Source organism: Ambystoma mexicanum, chromosome 6q (genome assembly GCF_040938575.1).
Source record: "Ambystoma mexicanum isolate Mex_15411 chromosome 6q, UKY_AmexF1_1, whole genome shotgun sequence".
NCBI lineage: Eukaryota > Metazoa > Chordata > Amphibia > Caudata > Ambystomatidae > Ambystoma > Ambystoma mexicanum.
This window is the reverse complement of record NC_090937.1, coordinates 907937623-907957213: the sequence shown is the minus strand read 5'-3', so window position 1 is coordinate 907957213 and position 19591 is coordinate 907937623. Positions and strand designations below refer to the sequence as shown.

Sequence of the window (19591 nt, the reverse complement as noted above, 5' to 3'; positions counted from 1 at the left end):
CAAAAGTAGAAAACACGCATGACCAAAGCTAACAGTTTTGACTTGTGTTTAGTGAAAACGTTCCCTTTGTTGCTATTGTAGGGATGTAAATCAAATACCCATCTACCCTCATGAATAGCTTGTTGTTACAATTGCATGAAAAATGACAATCGTGTGTTAAATTATGTTCACATGCACAACATATTAAGTGTGTATGTAAGTGCGCAACATTCTCTAGAAACTGCTATGTGTGAGATGGGACTGCCTTTGTTAAATGTTGGTGGTGGAATCGGCAATGCCCAGTAGGTGGATGCTATGCCCTGTGGTGCGGTTAGAGTAATCAGGCAGGCACTGGCTTCATGCACGCGTTGCACTAGTTAGGGCTGTGCACTCACGCTCTTGTCCAGGTCTATCTTGACCTTCTTCTGGGCGATGCTCTTCTGTATCCTCTTGCTAAAGCTGGCATTCCCAGCAGCGCGGCCGCACCTTTCTCCTCCCTCTTCCCGCAGACAGCAGAGCTGGCCAGGTCCGGGCCCGGGCGCAGGAGGATCGGGTCCCGCGGACGCCGCCGGTACCCCCACTTCATCACTAACTTCCTCCGCCAGCGAGGCAGGCAAGCCGTTCATATCTCAACGCGTTCCGATACCGGGCCCATCTGCCGATGGAAAGGGCAGAAGCATTGATGGAAGGGCAGGGTGCTTGTGGTGGGGACACTTTTCCAATGCAATCCAAGCACTCGCTCGGACTATGTTTTTGTGAAGGCTGCAATCAGTTCTTAGAGGCTGTTACGACGTCACCGCGTCACACAGAGGTACCGGTGTCCATAGAAATGAGGAAAGAGATGATGGGAGGGTCTAGTTCCTATCTGAGAAACGGACCTCAACAACGCCCCGCCTCTTGGTCACGTGAGTCCCACGTTAAAATCGGGCAATGTACGTGTTCCCACATAACTCCTGATTCCTTACTCTTCCGTACCACGTGATCATTACACATTAGCGGGAAAGAATCCAAATCGGCCAGTGGCTGAGAGTATAAACATGCCCAGACGGGTATAGCTCCGGGAATGACATCGATGGCACTGTGAAGTAAGTTCTACTCACGAGAGTATCCAGCGTAGCACGAGTGGAAGGAGAGTATCCAGCGTAGCACGAGTGGAAGGACGAACTATGGAAACATTCCCTTTATGGTGTGGGAAATCATGATTTCCAAATATGTGTGTTCAAATAAGATAGAAGGGTAACTAGCCACCTTCGTGGCTTTCCGTGCTGCCACCAAAAATACAACTATATTGTAGAGCAGTTGCAGCTGGTGACTCTGTAAAGTGGAGAGCTGTAAATGTGTTCGCAGAATTGAAACTAGCATGCACACTTGAATCCACTAAGGTGTTGGTAGCTTCTTCATTTTAGAACTTTTGAAAACACTGGGTTGAAATTATGTTTTTCTTAGCAAACATCTTAGAAAAATTGGATAACTGTAGAATTGGCACTCTGTTTTATAGGGCATCACATGAAACGTTAATACATATCAGGTCACCATCCGCACACATGAGCATTTTGTAACTTGTATTGATTCTGGCTGCCAAATAGAAAAATCCGGAGGGTTCTCTTAGCTATAAATACCAGCATTTACCCTCCTTCAAGCAGTTTGTGCCCAAAATAGGAACATTAGTGTGATGCTGCATGCATGCGGTGGAGTGACGTTGCATTCCGCTGCATGCTATATGAATACAGGGGATGTTCCCGGCCGTGCAATGAGGCTGGTCTCAACAATACATGCTAGCTTTGCCCCTGTAAAACATATTTTCATGTGGCTACCGTTAATTCTTCAAGGGTCCAAATCAAATCCTGCATACTACCTCAATATATGGCCATTCTGCCGCCTTTTCTGTATTCTGTCACGCTCTGTGCCCACAATCTGTGCCTTTACCCCAGACTCACACACCTACATGCAAACACAAGGTATACATTTTTTTTTAATTTTTTATTATTAGTTGTTTTGGTCGTGAAAAAAAATTCACAACCTTTCAACTTATACAAAATTACAGAAATTCACATTTACAAATCAATTGAGAATAAGTAAAACATTCTATGCAATAGTAATATTAAAAAAAATATATATATCATTTGAAAAAAAAAAGTTCAACAGTGATTTGTCCCGGGAGGATAGCACAGCGGCAGCGTGCGCGTCTTGGAAGCAAGACGACACAAAGCAACAACAGGTTCGATCCCCGGGTCCGCGCTTAAAAACCTCTGAGTGTTTAAGCGCGTTATAAATACGTAACTAAGACAAAGAAAAAAAAAAAAAACACAATTGCACAACTAAGAAAAACTAACAATTCCTGTAACAGCGCCTCGATGCCTGCGGGCTGTGTGAGCGCTTTATAAATGTAAATAAATAAATAAATAAATAAATAAATTTGTAACACAAGTTATAATGCATGTGAAATGATCATTTTCTTGGCACTGCATACATTGGTATTTTCAACTGATGCAAATAATTGACAACTGCATATTTTACAGCCTTTCTATTAGTATGGAAGATTAAGACCCATAGCTCTTTTGGAGTCAAAATCTGTCTGTTGGTCCCTAAATAAAGGCTTGAAATGAACACCCCGTACTGATGCCAGTTTATCACATTCTGCACACAGGTGCATAAGGGTTTCTGCTTGTTGTTTACAAAACCGGCAAAGCAGAGGGATAGCAGCATTATTCCGTATATTCATCACATCATTAGTCAGCCACAGATTTAGTCTAAATCTCATAAAGCCGTTTCTATGGTTGGAACCAGGGGACCTCACCATATATTCAGCCACTGTGTTATAATGCTTTAATTCAAATGGAAAAGCCTCGAAATGTTTATAGTTGATACATGCAAGACGTGTATAAATCCAGTCACCTTCCCAGATCTTTGTTCTTGCTTTGTTTGGATTTTCCATTAGCAAGATTGGATCAATCTGGGCTTTTGCTAGAATTGAGTGGATTTTTTGGCGCCATGTTTTTGGAAAGATGTCCATAGAGCTTAATAGATATATGGAAATGATATTGATTATCCCTGTTGTGGCTTTGTTCATGAGACACTTACGGTACAAGGCACACAGGCGCCATTTGTAAACTGCATAAAGAGAAATTAAGCCCAGCTCATATCTTAAAAGTGGAAGTGGTTGTGAGGTTGGCAAGTTCAGAACTTGCCTCCAAAACCGACCTTCCCTAATGGCCCAGTAAGAGTATGACATGATAAACCGGGTCTCTGCACCGTAGAGAATGACAGGCACTACTTTCAATTTGAAATATGTAAGAATTGGTAATAAAGAAAATTTACAGTATCTTGCCTTGATGATCCGGGCTTGTGAAATGCACATTTGAAGTTTATGGAGTCCTTGTTGATTATATTGATCAGAGGCACACAAGTTGTAAACAGTTATACCCAGGTACACACAGATATTAGTGCTGGTGATCTTACAATTTTGAAGAGGCCAATGTAAATGGGCACGACTTTGTTTCTTGGTACCAAATTGAATGACCTTTGTCTTCGCAATGTTGATTGTTATGCCATTTACTTTTGTATAACCATCCAGGGCACAGGAGTCGCCCCTTTTTGGGGTATGTGACAATAGTACCATGTCATCGGCATACAATAACCATTGTATCTGTACACCCATGATTTTTGGAGAGTCCGAGATCAGTGTTGTAAAACTTCGATAGATATCTGAAAGAAAGAAGTTGAACAAGGCTGAAGATAATAAACAGCCTTGTTTTAGGCCTCTGGCAGTTGGTATTGGGGAGGTTAATAAACCGCTGTTAGTAAGTCTAACCTGGATTGAAGTATTGGTGTGTAATTGGATTATCCATTTCAAAATATGCCATGGACAGTTAGCATCAGCCAATTTCTTATAAAGCTGTTCTCTTGGAACAGCATCAAATGCCATTTGAAAGTCAATAAAGGCGAGATACAAGGGCTGTTTCTGTTGATAGGCTTTCTGAATGAGGCTTGATAAAGTAATATTTATACCAGTACCTACCCTTTGCAAAAAGCCTGTTTGAAATGGATCTCTCAATTTACTATCCTGTAACCAGGTATTACATTTTTTTAAGAGCAGCCGGGCAAATAATTTACCTGGACAGTCCAAGAGCGCTATTGGCCTGTAGGACTTGGGATTCTCACGATTGCCTTTTTTATATATCGGGAGAATAATGGATTTTTTTCCAGGTCTCGGGGATAACGCCACCCTTCAGCACCTGATTAAAGATACGGTAAAGAATACTCACCCATTCATCTACGTGCATTTTTAACATCATATTGTGCAGCCCATCTGGACCTGCTGCCCGAGAAGAGCTCAGTTTTTTAATACAAAGTTTGATGTCGTCAATATCAAATGTAAATGCTCCGGATGCTGTGAACGAATGGAGGTTTAATCGTATGTCAGGAAAGGGAGAAAGATAGTTTATGAAAATACATCTGCCATGCCTCAGAGGAAATCGAGTTTACCTGGGCTACAAATTGAGGAGTCTCAGATGTTTGATTGAGAAGGGCCCATATGCCAGCTGTAGATTTCAAGATAAGTTGTTTAAGCATAGATTTCCCATTCAGTTCGTAAAGCTTGGCTCTTCTTAATCTGAGCCATTTTTTATAGTTTTGCTTGGCTGATCTAATTTTTTCGGCCATGTCAATTTTCTCTAATTTCCGCAATTGCCGAATTTCTTGTCTTAAATCAGATTTACGATGGACTATCTCCGAATCATAGGCATGGGTATGCCGTTGTTCAATTAGCCCACTACCAGTAACTACTCGAGTAAACATCTGCATGGCAGTTGTATAATCATAGACCAGAAGATCTTCTCTCTGGTACATAGTCTTTAGATTAGAATCTAAGATTCTCAATTTCTCTATATTCCAAGATAATCTATTTCTCCCATTATTCACTACAACATCAGTTACATTTGGTTTCAGCCATTTTGTCGGTTGGATATAACCAATTTGCAGTGACAATTTTAATTTATGGTGATCACTTACACTTGTATGAATAACCTCCAACTTATGAACAGAATTAAAGGCTTTCACATTAATATAGATGTAATCAATTATGGCATGCTGATCGCCTCTTTGCCAAGTGGTCTGGGCAGGGCAATCGCCCGTCACATTGCCATTTAACATCAGAAAGTTGCGCTCAGCCATAATAGAAGACCATTTCAATTCATCTCCTGTTGGGGCGGAATTCCCCTCTGAGATGAGGTGCAAATTGAGATCGGCCAATATCAAAATACACAATAAATCGCTCTCTAGGGCCACAGCATCCAATATTTCCACAAATTGCTTAAAAAAATCGTCTGAATTCAGTGCGTTACTGCACCAGTAAACATTAACAATTGCTATTTTTTGAGAAAAAATTAAATAGTATCACCACTTGAAACGATAGAGAGGGAGACTTACAAATGGTCGAATTCAGGCCACAATTCTTTTTAACTGTTATGATGAGCCCATCTTTGGGTCTGCCAAGAACGCCTTTTTCTGCTGGTGTAAACAGAATGGTGTGTGAGTCCCAAATCGGTGGTAGGACGAGCCAGGTTTCCTGGAGGGCAACTACACCCATATCAACCAATCCCCCAACTGTTGTAAAATTGAGGTGGTTGTGCCCTTGTGTATTCGAGGAAATCAAATTCAGGACTTTGACACCAGAGCATAGTTATGCAGACCTTGTCTGGTCCGGTGGGTTTTGATGAGAAGTAATATTACAATCTGAGGTGAATATACGTGAGCTATGACCCTGTAATGAGGCCGGACCAGGCAATAATTCTTGGGTGAGACTGAAACCTAAATCGAATAACACCATTCTGGCCTGCCACAAAGTCTCAGCTACCAATGATGATCAAATGTACAAGCGTGCAACAGACAAATCCATATGGTTTATAAACTCAATTTGCTCAATATCCAATGATGAAATGGATGATAAAGCTGGAATCTCTGCACCTATGTTAAGAATACTGGACCGATTTAGATCATAAGACTTATATGGTGCATCACGACATTTGATTATGAAACGATGGTGCAGTGTCTTTTGTTTTGCCTTGGTCTGAGCAGATCTTTCTTTTGCCTGCATTGGTAACCTTGCCGGAGACGGTAACCTTGCCGGAGACCGTGCCCTTCTGTCTTGATGAGTGATAACCGTTGCTTGGGGCCCCTGAAGTAGAGGCATGAGTAAGGGGAGCCCTTGTTCTGGTACTTTATATAAGTTAGGTTCATTTGACTGGTGCATAAAGGCTTCAATGGAAGCTTTAATCTCTTCCCGTATCTCGTGTCGTGAAAGTAAGGCTTGATTAGGGGGAAGGGCAAAGACAGGGACTTGAGATGGGTGAGCAGACTTCGGCTGTAAATTAGTGTGGGAATTTCGCGTCAGATATGCCTCAACTGAAGCTTTAATTTCGTCCTGTAAGTTCTTTGTAAAACAATCATCTTTTGTAGGAGCCTCAGTGGCCACCGTGCTCTGCATTGAGTGATCATATGATTGTAGCACTTGTAAGATAGCCGATTGTAAATCTTGAACTTTACCCTGATTAGCTATTGTCGTTACTTGTAAAGAATCAGGCTGTTCCTGCCTACCTATCTGTGAGGAATTATTTGGTAATAGTTTCATATATGAATCAATAGAGTTCTGTAGCTGGGTCTGGATTGCTACCAAGATGGGGGCAGTCTGGGCAATAGAGGTTTGGTTCAGGGACTCAGCCAGAGGGGCTGCCGCGACCACTGAGGACATTAAGATGGTTCGGGGCTTTTTTACTGAGGGACTCGCTGTTCACTGCTGCATTCGACCATCTGCACTAAATCATCCAATGGTTTATGTGGCACTGTCGCCACAGCCATTGGAACTGCTTCTGGAATCTGAGAACCAGGTTCAGGTGTAGATATATGCACCAAATCCGTTGACGAATCTACACAATTTTTCCTTTTTTGCCCCACTATTGGTTTTGGGACCGATGGTTAAGTTTTAGCGGGGTGCACTTTCCTCTTTTTGCTTGGCCGTGACATGCTAGATTTAACAGAGGATGTGCTAAAGACGTTAAACATATTTTTTGAGGCTGGAATATCAGAGATCTATGTTTCCTTTGTGTCAGAGACAGCCACGGGCACAGATGCAGCCACAGAAAGGGCTGGGTCTGGCACAGCGACGGTCACTAGGACCTCAGAAGTCTTAAGGGTAATGGCAGTGTGATTAGATTTTGCCGCTGTGATGTCCGATTGTTCTGACGCCGGCACTATAGAAATATTAGCTGGTTTTAGCACAGGGTCGGCAAGGCCAGAGTGATCATTGTCACGCGTTTGCGTGTAGGCTGAGTATGTAAGTTTAGGGGTCAATGATTCATGAGTTTGAGAAGATGTATTAGTTTGAGTTACGGATTTTGAATGCAATAGAAGCAATTGTTCTAAAAAGACAGCCTGATTAGAGATTTTTAATTCCAGCCTTTCATATAACTTTGCCATGGCTAGCAGAGCAGTGTTCATGGCTGTTAATGTGTTATTCAGGGCTGAGGCCTCAGGAAATGAATATCTCTCCCTATATGCGGGGTTCAAAAAGAAGTCAGAGACTCGAGCCCCCTGCTCAAACCGTGGCTGTCTCGGGCTGGGAGCCATTAAGGAGACTACTTCTTCAACTGATTCGGGTGAAGGAGTCACAGCCATAATAGGGGAGACCATTGATTCTATTGCTGGTGTGTCATTATGGGATAGCACTGGTGACAAGATTTCGCCATTTGTACTAAAATGGCTATTAATATCTTTTTCTAATTGAATTAAGTCACCAGTATTTGAACCAACATATAAAACTTCTTCGGAGCACTTACCAGTGCGATTAGAAAGGTTCATGAATTCAATATCATCTTCCTCTATTTCGCCAATCATGGTCAGGTGGGTGTACGCTTGTCTCAATTTTTGTTGGGCCAGAACGGAACATGAAACAGGTTGTGGCATAGTATCCCCAGGGAAGAGGGCTACAACAGATCGTAGGTCTCCGGCAGAGCAAGCCGCTATTAGTGTGTTATCAGTGGGGGCACCATGCAAACTAGTTTCTCGAGATGAGATATCAATGGGTGCTGTGTGTATGGGATCCGAAATTATGGGGTCAGACGGCTGAGCTGCCGCGCACGAGCCTGTAGGATCCGATTGGGCCGTGGTGGTTGGATTACCAATTTTTGCCTCATCCTCAGTTGTTATTCCCTCCCTTGGACACAATCGAGCATTATCTGAAACTGAGTGTGAGCGCTGAGTAGTAATGCGCCCAACCCTTGGTAACAGACTCGTGAGTCGGGGTTGAAGCAGAGCTTTTCTCATGGCAATCTCCCGGGCCGAATCAACCAATTTTCCTCTGTTCGCTAAAATGGGCGGCATATTAGTAGTCAAAGTGTATGCAAACATTCAAATAAACACCAAGTTGCACAATTAAATATAAATAATTAAATGAGATTTCAATTTAAGTTCAAAGCAATAACATAAATTAAAAAAAATAGAATAAAATAAATAATAAGATATTAATACCTAAGACCAAGACCCGGCAACCCGCAAACAGTACTTGTAGTACTTGCCGGGTGCGCGCGCGGGTGCGCTGTGACGTGGGGTATTATAGCTTGCAACAATACGTGCTTGTTGGGAGGTGGAGCCAAACTACAAGGAATACCTTAAATGAACACAAGAAAAATAAATAATAAATAATAAATATAATATTAAGGGAGAGGACTGTAGTACATGTAAGCACTGCGTTTGCTAGTCACTGGACACAACGTGCACAAAAGCAGTCACCTTCGTTAGTTTCACAGGTCCAGGCAAGCTGGTGTTGCGCTTTAAGACGTCCAGGTGAAAACACTGTGCTGCAGGCACTGAAAGTCAAGCAAACTCGAGTCCGTAGAAAAAACTCAGTGAGATTTCTAACAATGCTCCGTTTCCAGGTTTGTGAAAGCGCAGACTGCCGGCACAGCAAGCAGTACTTGTAGTACTTGCCGGGTGCGCGCGCGGGTGCGCTGTGACGTGGGGTATTATAGCTTGCAACAAGCCGTGCTTGTTGGGAGGTGGAGCCAAACTACAAGGAATACCTTTGTTTGTTTTAAATTAGTTTTCAAAAATGGATTAGCAGATTTTGCTAATTAAAATGTTCTTGATTAGCTAACAAGTTTATTTAATTAGCAGTTTTGTGCTAATATTTAAATGTCACCAGAAGTTATTTGTACCCAAGAGATAACATTAGTAACAATATAGCATTTTGTGTACCGCTGAACACAGTGAGAGGATTGTCTGTCAAAGGTCAGGTGACTAAATGGGGACAAATAAATAGATATGATACAAAGGTTCTGAAAACATTTTTCAATGCAAGGCTCTGCAGAGCTGGGTGCAAGCAATGTTGCACAGGGCAGTGTCCTTTATACTGTATGATTGACCCATCATTTGGGGTCTAAGGAGACATTCAGAAGTTTAATAAAAACCAAGAAGTTAACAATTTTAAAGGAAAGTCATAGCCCGGGTATATAGTATGGTTTTGCAGCAGGCAGGGTAATTGCCAACTTCAGGTGGATAAGATGGCCCTTGCCTGTTACTGATATCAACTGTTTTCAATATAGCGTTAGTTAGCCCTGCCCTCCCCCCCTCCCCCCAAAGTGCTTAACAGTCTTCAAGCCCGAGTCGGGTAAGCACAAGCACAGCATTCCAGGCCTGCGCATTCATGAAAACAATGTTTATTGCTATTAGCATTCAGAGCTGCAATCTTGGGTTCCGATACTTTTTAAGCATTTTTATTTTTATTTTTAAGGGAGCCAGGTTTTGCACAATTTATGCTTCCCTTAAAAGGGAATTACCCATATGTCCACGATTGGAAATAAGTATTTCCAAAACCTGAATGTGAGCAAGGAGGTGTGCAGGTGAGTGGGCAGGGGGGGGGAGAGATGTGGCACTTCAGCAGCAACATCATTGGGGGCACTGCCTCCAAGGACAGGGTGAAAGCTGGCCACAGGCGCAGCACCACGGCATGAAACGCAGGCAGCTACTTGCAGATTCTGCTTGTGTTCCCACCCTCTGGATTGGCAAGCACCCTGTCGCAGGTGCTAATAAATAATCCAATCTAATCGTAAAGCAAAGAGCTCTCTCTGGCAGCTAACTACAGTGTATGGTATTGCAGTAGATCTGTAGATGAACAGACTGGATGGAACTATTGATCCCTACTTTGCGTAAACTAGTTAGCTTTGTGTATTATGTAAGAGGAAAGAAATTAAGAGATTAAGCAGCGTGAGTGTATAGCAGGCAGAGAACTGGTCAAACTAGCTGGAATATTGTGGTTTGCAGCAATCTCACTTTCAGGGGAGCTGGTGTAAAGCATCATGGTGCTAAAATGGAGGGTTAAGGAGTTTAGGATCAGCTCATGGGTTGAGCACCAGTTGCACAGAGGTCTGCAACCAGTAGATCACAGAACTAGGTTTACCATCAAAAGCATGTGGCCCTGTGATCATGTACATATTTAAAAGTGCTCACTCATCAATATGATGCACTTTCCCCAACAAAATGAAATCTAGTTTACAATATGAAATTTAGATGCAGTAACTTAAACTTTACTGAAAAAACATGGAGACAATGCAGTGCTCTACAGTAGCCATACTGTAATTATGCATTATGTAACAACTTACATTTTAGGAAGGGAATTGCAGGAGTGTTTTAAAAAAAAAAATATATATATATATATATTATAAAAACCGTTAACACATACTGGTCTTTGCCAGACTCCCACACAGGCTGTTGGCAATTTTAATAGTGGAGGAGATAATTACTGCTGCACTTTTGCCCATTAGCCTTTGAAGTTGCAGTGAACAGATAAGAGGTGGCGGGAGCCCTGATGGCAAGAGAGGGATGCTGGGTGAGCTGTGCTTTCACTGAAGAAGGTAATTTAAATGGCTAGCTGTGCTACAAAATTGTCAATTTAATTAGAAAGCCTACAGAATTGCATAACAAATTGCTATGTGGCACAGCTTATTTTAAGCCTTGATTATTTATTTATTTATTTATTTATTTGTTTATTTAGAACATACCATTTATGCTTTCAGGATAAAAGCCAGAACTGATTCATTATTTATCAACTAGCATTGGAAAACCTGAGCTCTCCTTAAACTGTCCTTCACGCCTTAATAAATGAAAGATTTAGACATGCCCAGCTTAACCTTTGTGATGAACCCATTTGCTTGTAGTCCTCGTTTGACAAAGGTATTTATAATGTATACTACATTTGCACATCAAAAAATTATCTGTAGAGGAAAGGGCTACCATTTCGTTGTTTGCATGTCTTCTGCCATGGGGCGCAACTGCACCAAAACCTCTGGGGCAGGGGAGATTAACGCTTTAAATCGTACAGGTGTGGCTACCCTCACACTGTGTAGGCAGAGCAACCTTACCTCTAGGGGGTCCTCTTCCCATTCTCACAAAGACTTTTCAAAACTAGTGTCAAATTAGCAGCAAGTGGTGCACTTTGGGCAAGTGACATTGCCCAAAAACATAATAGGATGTGAAGCCCAATTGCTTAATGGTACTTGCTAGCAATGTTGTGATTTGGCACGTGTTTGGCTTTGTCAGTTGCAAGTTCATGGTGCATGTCCAACTGCGTTTTACCATTATCCCCATTAGGACTGTGTGGCGCTGCAGGAGTCTTGGACGTGGCAGTAGGCAGTCAGAAAGGAGGTCCTGTGCAAATGAAACGCATTTTGCATTGATATATACAAATAAGTGTGACCAACTGTGATGTTTCCAAAGTGAAAAGGGCTGCATCCAATTATTGGTTGGTTTGTTGAAGTAATGGTAACAATAACTACTTCAATATCATTCCCACTGTACTGACAATACATCTCGACGGACAATGGCAGCAATGAAACATTGCAGGTTACACAATGGGACATTGACCACCAGAAGACATTTGTATACACTACATTTCTAGGCAATATTACCTCCCCACAGGTAGACCTACACTAGCCTGATAGACTCCACAAACCATTTACAATTGCAAACCTGGAGTGTACATTAACCACGGCTCGGGACAACTCCCCAAATAACTGAAAGTTGAACACCTCAGCCCCATATTTTCAAATGTGCACATAACCAAGCAACCTTGCCCTGCTCACCTCCTGCTTCTACGTTAGGCTGCGACCCGCCTTCTTGTAGATCATGATGCTCCGAGAACCTGTGAAAATGGCAGAAGGTGTGCTATAGAACAATCATTATGAAAGCATAAAGGGGCATATCAAAGAGTTTCACTCCTCCTGTGGGGAAATACTTTGAGCGGCCCAGACAACTTCAGGGATTTGCAGTAACACGAGGACATTGATGTTGGTTCTGCTGCAGTTAGTCCACTATACTTCAATATAGGGTGGCCTGACTGAATGGTGAAATATATACCCACCTGTCCTAGAGATATGGGAACTGACGGAGAGCCAGTGCAACAGTAACACAATCCAGATTTTCAATACCATTGTTAAAGAAAGTCATGATTCTATTAAAGACACAGAGGCAAAGTATTATGCTCAACTCCACAGTTTACTTCTCGAGCAGTCATATAAACGATCACAATCGTAAAAAACAAAAGAATTACAATTCCCATGAAACTTCAAGTGATTTTTTAGTTTGTTGTTAATTGGATCTTGTTTCCACCTGACTTATTGTAACCAATCATAGTCCTTAACCCCTTAAGTGCCACCGCCGAGCCGGCTCGTCAGTGGAAACCGCTCCAGATTTTCACTGACGAGCCGGTTCGTTGGTTTTGGCACTCTGCTTTGCTCGATCCCTGTAATCCAACCCCAGGGCCATGTGAGGGGGAGGTCCCCTCACATGGCCCGGGGGTTGGATTTCCTTCACGCACGCCGACATGAAATTGAAAGTAAATTCACTGCGACAGCCATTTTCGGCTGCCGCGGTGAAAACAGAAGGTAAGTGTTCACCTTACTCTGCCTCGATCTCCGGCTGTATTTCAAGCCGGATATTGAGGCAGGTATCGTTGGAAAGGGGAGATCCTCCCCTTTCCAACGATGCCTTGTGTGACAGCATTGCTGCCCGCGGATCGGTCGCAGAGCTCGATCCGCGGGCAGCAATGCGCACTAGACCACCAGGGATCTGTTTAGGTGGAGGGGGACTGCATACTAGGTAAGCGGCCCCCTCCCCCAAGCCCCCAAAGCATGGCGCCACGGCCTTGGAGACCCCTGGGGGCAGAGACCAAATAAAAATAATTTGAAGGGAGGTGGGAGGGGCTTGACCAGCAATGGCCACTAGACACCAGGAATTCGTTTGTGACGTGGTGGGAGGGGGGGCTGCTTACAGTAAGCAGCCCCCAAAGCATGGAGGCACATATCTAATAAACCCTGGGGAAGGGGGCAAAAAGGGGGCAAAAAAAAGGACAAATCTGGAAGGGAGGTGGGAGGGGGTTTGGGGCCCACTAGACCACCATGGATTGTAGACACCATTTCCAAAGACACCATTTTTGACGCATTGCTGGTCACGGATCGGCACAGAGTGCTCGATCACTGACCAGCAATGGCAACTGGACCACCAGGGTTACGTTTGTGATGTGGGGGGGCTGCTTACAGTAAGCAGCCCTCCCCCCGACCCCCAAAGCATGGGGGCACATATCTAATAAACCCTGGGGGAAGATGGCTGATCATCTGCCCCCAGGGAAAATAAAAATAAAATAAGGGACTTTTGGGTGGGAGTGGGGGGGCCACCAGGGATTTATTTTACAGAAAAGGGGGGTGGGCCTCTCCCCTTCACCTCAAGGGGAAATGGGGGAACCCCTTGTAGCCCTCCCTGGGGGCAGATATCTGGTCTTAGGAAGGGGCATCTGACCCCAGGGATGAGTGCAGGACAGCCCCCCACTTATCTGCCCCTGGGGAGGGCTACATGAGATGGGTCGCCCCTCCAATTGGGGTGGGGGATGGAGAGGTGCACCCCCCTTCACATTAGAAAATTCCACAGCGGTGTAGGGGGCCCCTCCGCCCCACTAAAAGGCAGCCTGCCATTTTGAATTGTGTTCTTTGTTTACTATACCTGCCTTGGCGCAGAGGGGCACATTGGTGTGCCAATCTGCCGCCGGGGTGCCCAAACCTTACTGCCCCACCCACTGGGGGCCTATCCCACCATTTTTGGGGACCCTCTTCCCCCCCCCCCTCCCACCCCAAATGGAGGAGGGGTGTACCTCACGCAGCCGTTTGTAGGAGGCCCAGGGAGGCCTGCATGAGGTGCCCCCGCCACCCATTTGGGGTGACGGGGGAGAGGGCCCCCAAAAATGGTGGGACAGGCCCCCCAGTGGGTGGGACAGTAAGGTTTGGGCACCCCGGCGCCAGAATGGCACATCAATGGGCCTCTCTGCACCAAGGGGAGTTGGGTTACCAAAGGAAAAAAGTGAAAATGGTGGAACACTTGTGGGGAAGGCTTCTGGGTAATAAATTCGGTGCCGATTTGTGCAAATCATACCTCAGTGGATTCCCACGGGTTTCCTCTTTTCGGAAATGCATGGGGTTCCCTGTTTTCCTTGGTGGCTTGGACACCCGAGGCCGATATCTGTATGGTGTGCCGGTCGGCAGAAAGTCTGAAATTCAGGTGTGAAAACAGACTTGGGGTTACTTGTGTTTTAGGCTTTCCCCTTGGTGCCCAGGTAGGTGCACCCAAACATGTGAGGTACCGTTGTCATTGGGACACCTGTGGGAACAAGGGACGGTAGGCCATGTGGTGTTGGGGGCGTGCTTCGATGGGTGCGCCGAGCGAAATGTGCGGAAAATGCGGTTTTTTCCCCCACATTTCGGACTTTGCGGGGGTGTCTGGGTAATAAAATTCTGGGCCGATTTGCGCAAATCATACCCCTGCAGATTCCCACGGGTGTCCTCTTTTCGGAAATGCATGGGTTTCCCTGTTTTCCTTGGTGGCTTGGACACCCGAGGCCCAGGTCTGTATGTTGTGCCGGTCGGCAGAGAGTCTGAAATTTAGGTGTGAAAACAGACTTGGGGTTACGTGTGTTTTAGGCTTTCCCCTTGGTGCTCAGGTAGGTGCACCCACAAACATGTGAGGTACAGTTTTCATCGGGACACCTGTGGGAAGGTATAACATTTGTTGTGTTTGTGTGGTTTTCATAACGATTTGACCTATTTGCTGGTGCCCTTTGTCGCACAACCCTTTTGTTTCCCAAATGTGACCTACATTTATTCTCTGCTTTAGCCACCATACACTTTTGTAACCTGCACAAGTCGCCTACCCTTGAAAAGGTCTGCCTGTGCTCTTTCAAAAAATGTATGCTTGCCGTTCCTCACCACATTGGTTTTCCCCATTTACACATGCTAAGTGCGTCTGTTCAGGCCGTGAGCGTAAAACTCCTGTGTACCATGGCTCAGTGTTTGGCTTGTGGTATTGCCTGTTTTGTAAAACACTACAAAAAATGTGTGCTCTCCTAACTGCAAGAGTCGGGGGGAATGTAGCAGAGCATTGCTTTTCTCAAAATTCATAGAAGCCATTGCCGTACCAAGCCAACCATGTCCAACACATACCTTTTTTTCAGTGATTTTTCCGCTTTTCCCCCAATCTATGGCAGTTTCCCCTACCTAGTTGTTGCCTGACCTACGCAAATCACCCCTTCCTAAACTTGGAATTTTGTCTACTTTTCAGAAATATATGCCTTTCTGTCCTCCAATTCGGCTTTCCTACACTTTTCTTCCATTCCGTCCATGCATGTCCAATTGGCAAAAATGGCCAAAATCGCTTACCTCTCACAAAACGGTTGATAACCATATCAAAATAAAGGTTTTTCGTTTCCACTCAACCTGTTCTTGTAAGCCAGGAAATTGGGGAATTCAGCACAGCAAACCATTTGTTCCTAGCTCTTACAAGGAAAAAAACCACAGGCTTCTTTGTACATTGTTTTTTGAAAAAACCCAAAATGTTCCCCCTTTTTGGTTATTTTCTCTCACCCCCTGCAGCAACTTAGGATTCTTGTGTGGCGTTACGACCGCCTACATGTGGGAAAAAAAGGAGCCAAATTTGGCCGAGATATCTCGTGTAACAAAAAAGTTACAAGCCATTGAATGGCCACATACCAAAATCACCAAAAAAGTCCTTGGCACTGGGGAGAAATACCCATGGCCCTTAAAGGGTTAATTCAGTATAACATCCGTTGACTGTCTTCCTCTTTAGCTGATCTAGAACTGAAACGTGCGTCCAAACTGATTTATTTATTTTTTTAACGCATGAACATCATCTGAACATTTCTCCTAATCCTCATGGACCAGACACTTTGGGATCTGCACCTGGCAAGATATAAACAGTAATATTGAAAACAATAATTGACTGGGTGGGCAGCCGCATAGCAACACATCATCAGTCATGTAATCAATACTTCAACATAAGTTCTTCTTCTCCATTCAGTCTTCTTTCTATGCGATTGCTAGAGTGGGATAATCCTTCGGCCAAGTTCAGTGTTTCTTGAACTTCAATTGGGCTTGGAAAAAACCTATCTAATCTAAAGATGGGAGTAAGCTATGACCATCAAATAACAACGTAGTCCTAGTCGAGTCTGTCAAAACAAATGGGCCTATACTAATAAACCTATTGCCAATCCCTACTTCTAAATACAATATAGTGTGTGTAACAATGTAATGCAAAAGAAAAGTGTTCAAGAAATTATATGTCTGGCTATTCAAGCCGTTGGATTCCCTTCCCCACGTTTTCAGCACGGAAAAGGCGGCACACTCCAGCTTAGCACAGTCTCTGGCTTCTCTACCACGAGAATGCAGTTCAAATCTCAGTATCGGGGCCTTCTGAGCAGTCTCTTTGTCATTTAAAGTCTTTTTCTTCAGAGTCCCTGATGTGACAAACAAACATTCAAAAGTTTCTTTCTCCTCGGGATTCTCATGTACAACTTCTTAAGTGATTTTCGATTCACTCCGAGCCCCCCCTCCGCCGGGCTCATACCCACTTTACCACAAAGCTTTCAATTGATCTTCATTTGTTGAACTCGGACCAAATCCACATACTTTTCTAAACTTTCTCTTCATTGAAATCAAAGACTTTCGACTGTGCGCAGGATTTGACTTGACAAGTCGCAGGACCACCTCAATTCAAATTTATTTGTTCTTTTGATTGATCTCCCTCTGCCGGGCTCGGACCAATCTAATTGTATCACTTCTCAGCTGGGTACCTTGCAGAGACCTTCGATTGAGCACCGACATGGTGCCGGGCCACTCTGTCAAAGGTATTATAGCTTACTTTAAAGTTCAATCAGTGGTGGGGGCGTGGCTAGGAGGACATGAACTGGAGGAGCTCTCGAGATCCTGTAATGATCCGGGCGAAAAAGTGCGTAACGATGGGCCGAAGACCGTTGAAAATACATATGTCGGTGTGTGAATGATCGGGCCACGCGTGGTGAACTTCTGGATGGTGTAGGAAGAACGGCGGCAGAGATCTGTGCGAAAAGGATAAGGAGCGCCGGAGACGAAAGACGACACAAAATGGCCAACCAATGTCCGGAACAAAGGAAGGAGCAGGCCGCATGGTGACCGAGCGAAAGGTGCGTACTGAGTGCGCATTTGTCATTTGTGCAAAATACAGGTCCTCTGGGTCATGTCGAATAGAACGGTGAGGCCGAAGGCGAAACAGCCCAACTTAGAAGACTTCGCTAAGACGTCCCCGGGTCAAGACAATACCAAGAGCAGGGATAAGCCGCCTGCAAGCGGCATGACGACATCGGGCGCTAACCAAGAAGTCCTAGCTGCGATTGCGGACCCAAGGGCGGCCTGGGAATCTAAACTCGAACTAGCCGTCACTGAACTGAAAATGGCACTGGACCTCAAGGTCGGAGAGGTGCAGGAGGACGTTAATCTACTCCGACAAGACGTCGGGGCCCTGGCGGAGTGCACAGAGCCCCTTGAGAAGGAAGTTAGCCCGAATACTGCGGATTGCGCCTCCCATAAGGCCGAATTGCATGCCCTGATACAAAGAGTGGGCAACTTGGAGAGCAGAGCGGAGGAGGCGGAAGGACGAGCCTGACGAAACAACATCTGCATCGTGGGCCTGCCGGAGGGTTTGGAGGGCCACGATCCCACGGAATTCATTGAGTCCATGCTACTGCAAGAGATACCCAGAGGAGCCCTACCTCAAGGATTTGCGGTGGAAAGGGCACATAGAGCTCTAACAAGGAGGCCGCCGCCGGGGAACCCGCCTAGGCCAGTGATAGCCAAAATTCTTAATAACCGAGATCGGGAGAGGATATTGGAACACTTTCGTAAGGGAGGAACGATTACACGAGGAGCAGCAAACATCCCGGCCTACCCGGACTATACCCTGTCTGTGCAACGTAGCCGCATGAACTTTGGGACGGTAAAGCGGAGATTGAGAGAGGCGGGCCACAAATATATGTTGCTGTATCCGGCAAAATTGAAAGTCATTCATAAACACAAAACTTTGTTTTTTGAGACCCCGGAGGATGCCATGGGATGGCTCGATGCGCAGGGATGTCCGCAGGAGTCAGAAGTTCGGACGGAGAAAGAGCACGGAAGAGATAAGTAATGCACGAGGAAGGTGCCACAAGATGGCGCAGCACGTGGGACTTGAATATAGTCGTTTGCGCAGCCTTCAGTAGAGAAGGTCAGACTATTGCACTAAATGTTATATGCACTGTAGTTATTATTGAATTAACGGGAGCCTTACAGGGCGGATCTCTTTATCCCACAACAATTTTAGTTAAGTGGCCATTAGGGCGACTTCACCCTACTGAGCTCTGTGCATTGTTTGATGCTTGCAGGGCTAGATGTGGGGGTGCCTGAGTTCCGAGAATGGAGCTGGGCATCAGTTGGGGTGTGTGATGTTGGGGAAGGGACGGGTGGGGGGAGGGGAGGGAAGTTGGGAATTTGCTGTGTACATAGTTATGGGGAGTTTGAGCTGGTGCGAGAAGCTACAAGCAAAGATGGAGAGCTGTATCTGTATCACGTGGGCAAAGGGGAGTCGCTACACGGAAGGCAGGAGGACACTCGGGAGCCATGGGGGACCTTAATATCGTAACATGGATTGTCAGGGGACTTAACAGTTACTTAAAGAGAAACAAAGTCATGATGTACTTAAAAAGACAGAAGATTGATATTGCATTGCTGCAGGAAACACATTTGACCCAGCAAAAATTGGAACTGGTGGGGAAGAAGTGGAGAGGTACTGTAGTAGGCTCTCCGTATTCTGCCTACGCTAGGGGAGTGCTGGTCTGGGTGGCACCGCACGTTCCGCTCCAACTTACACAAGAGGTGGTGGGCACGGAGGGGAGGTTGGTCATATTAAAGGCTTTGGTAGAGAATAGAGAGGTGTGCATTATAAATGCGTACCCCCCAATCAAAACACTACTGCGTATTTTAGAACCCTGTGTACTCATCTGGGCGCGTGCATGGGAGGAGCGGTTATCTGGGGAGGGGATTTCAACTGCGTGCTCAACCCAAAGGCAGACAGATCTGATGGGAAGATTGATAGGCCCACCCCAGCGGCCAGGGTATTGCAGACATTACTAGACGACTTTGGGCTGGCAGATGTTTGGAGGCTGAAACACCCTAATGAAACACAGTACTCGCATTACTCGGCTCCGCAGCAACTG

At 45.0% G+C, this 19591-nt stretch overlaps 1 protein-coding gene across 1 annotated transcript in view; it reads right to left on the bottom strand.

Moving 5' to 3' along the window:
* Positions 1 to 902, bottom strand: part of SAP30 (Sin3A associated protein 30) — a 248790-nt gene extending 247888 nt beyond the window's left edge. Inside the window, exon 1 of the mRNA XM_069631420.1 lies at positions 375 to 902. Within this exon, the coding sequence (XP_069487521.1) occupies positions 375 to 605 (231 nt within the window). The 5' untranslated portion in view covers positions 606 to 902. The remainder of the gene's footprint in view (positions 1 to 374) is intronic.
* Positions 903 to 19591: the final 18689 nt, after the last annotated feature.